We start from the raw sequence: 2,084 nt of genomic DNA on the forward strand, positions 1-2,084 counted from the left end.
CACATGGCGAGAGGAAGCAAGAGAGAGAGAGAGGAAGTGCCAGGGTCTATTAAACAACCAGCTCTCTCGGGAACTAATAGAGCGAGAACTCACTCAGGCCCCCCACCCCCAGGGAGAGCATTAATCTATTCATGAGGGATCTGCCCCCATGACTCAATCAGTTTCCAACACTGCCACATTGGAGACCAGTTGCTCCCTAATCTCCCTTCTCCCCCCCCTTTCCTACCTGTAGTAACTATAGGTCTGTTCTCTCCTTCTGAAAGTTCAACATTTTATTGTAGTCTTTCTTTCTTTTTCTTTCTTTCCTTCCTTCTTTCCTTCCCTCACTCCCTCCCTCCCTCCCTCCTATGAGGAAGGACATGTGGTATTTCTTTCTGTGCCTGGCTTATTTCACTTATTATAATTTTCTCCAAGCTCATCCATGTTGCTAAAAATGGCAGAATTTCATTCTTTTTTATGCCTGAGTAGTATTCCATTGTGTATATATATACCACATTTTCCTTATCCAGTTGTCTGTGGATGGACATTTAGATTGTTTCCATATCTTGGCTATTGTAAATAGAGCTGTGTACTATCTAGTTTCTTAATACTTTCACCATCTCTAAAAGAAGCCCTGTACCCATCAGCATTTATTTCTTTCCTTTGACACCTCCAAGTCTCCACCTGAAGCAAATGTTATAAATCAATATGTGCTTCCTTCCAGTATTCTATGCCTATACGTCCGCTTACTTATACATAAATTATAAGAAATTGTATACACTGTTGTTCACTTTGCTCTTTTTCATATAACATATGGCTTATCTCATGTCAATACTTATGGCTAGTAACAACTGCAGAAGTGCTTATTTTGTGCCAGACATTGTCTTAAGCACCTTAAGGGTCTCACCATCTCCCCATTCAATCTGTAGAACTAGCTGGTGGGATTGGGGGTTTATTATTAACCCTATATCAGAGTGAGGAAACTGAGGCACAGTGAGATTAAATAACTTATAATGCCACAAGGTTAGTGAATGGATCAGTCACAATTTGAACACAGACAGTCTGACCTAGAGCCTGTACCCTTTATCCACTGTAGCATACTGTCGCTCTCATATTATTCTACAAAGTGGCTTTATACTCTGCTTTCTGTCTCTACGAAGTTGCCTATTGTGGACATTTTATATAAATGAAATCATACAATATGTGGTGTTTTGTGTCTGGCTGATACTCAGTATAAAGTTTGCAGTATTCACCCATGTTGTGTCATGTATCAGTGATTTATTCTTTTTCATGGCTGTGTATTTCATTGAATGGACATACCACACTTTGTTATCCATTCATCAGTTGATGGATATTTGGGTTGTTTCCTTTTGGGGGAGTGGAAATGGAAAACAGCCATTTAATAGGTAATAAGGTTTCCTTCGGTGGTGATAAAAAAATGTCTTGGAACTAAATAGTAGTGATGGTTGACAACAGTGTGTATGTTGTCACTCGAGGCCACTGACTTGTTTACACTAAAATAGTTAAAATTGTAAATTTTATGTTAGGTGAATTTTACCTCAATAAGAAGAAAGGCTTCATAGCATTTCATACTATGAACTCACCATTCATTTAATGTGTCCCCAATTTTTGGACACATGGATCTTTCTGTGCTTTTTTTACTACAAACAGAAGTTGCATTAAATCATTAAATACCCATGTCCACGCATCTTTGTATCCACATGTACCTGTAGGCCAACCACCTCTTAAATGGCTATAGGATTTGATTTCCCAGTATCTGGGTTTGGAGACTTCACCCTACAGTTATCCCCATTCAGGCAGGTCACACAGTGACCCACAAGGATAGCAGCCATGTCCCAGAACCTTATGCTCTGCAAATCTTCTCCCCCAGGTTACTGACCTTCAAGGCCTTTGCCCAGCTCTTCATCTTGGGTTGCTCCTGGGTGTTGGGCATTTTTCAGATTGGACCCCTGGCAGGTGTAATGGCCTATCTGTTCACAACCATCAACAGCCTGCAGGGGGCCTTTATCTTCCTCGTGCACTGTCTGTTCAACCACCAGGTATGTGGCTGCTGCCTTCCCATCCCCCCCTCCCCATTCCCCCTC

General features: G+C 41.2%; 1 protein-coding gene across 1 annotated transcript in view; it reads left to right on the forward strand.

The window, feature by feature from the left end:
- LOC103607153 (EGF-like module-containing mucin-like hormone receptor-like 4) overlaps positions 1-2,084 on the forward strand; it is a 37,045-nt gene that overhangs the window by 21,139 nt on the left and 13,822 nt on the right. Inside the window, 1 exon segment of the mRNA XM_008591688.1 lies at positions 1,871-2,039. Coding sequence (XP_008589910.1) covers positions 1,871-2,039 — 169 coding nt within the window.

The sequence above is a fragment of the Galeopterus variegatus genome, unplaced genomic scaffold, assembly GCF_000696425.1.
Source record: "Galeopterus variegatus unplaced genomic scaffold, G_variegatus-3.0.2 Scaffold7183, whole genome shotgun sequence".
Classification (NCBI taxonomy): Eukaryota; Metazoa; Chordata; class Mammalia; order Dermoptera; family Cynocephalidae; genus Galeopterus; species Galeopterus variegatus.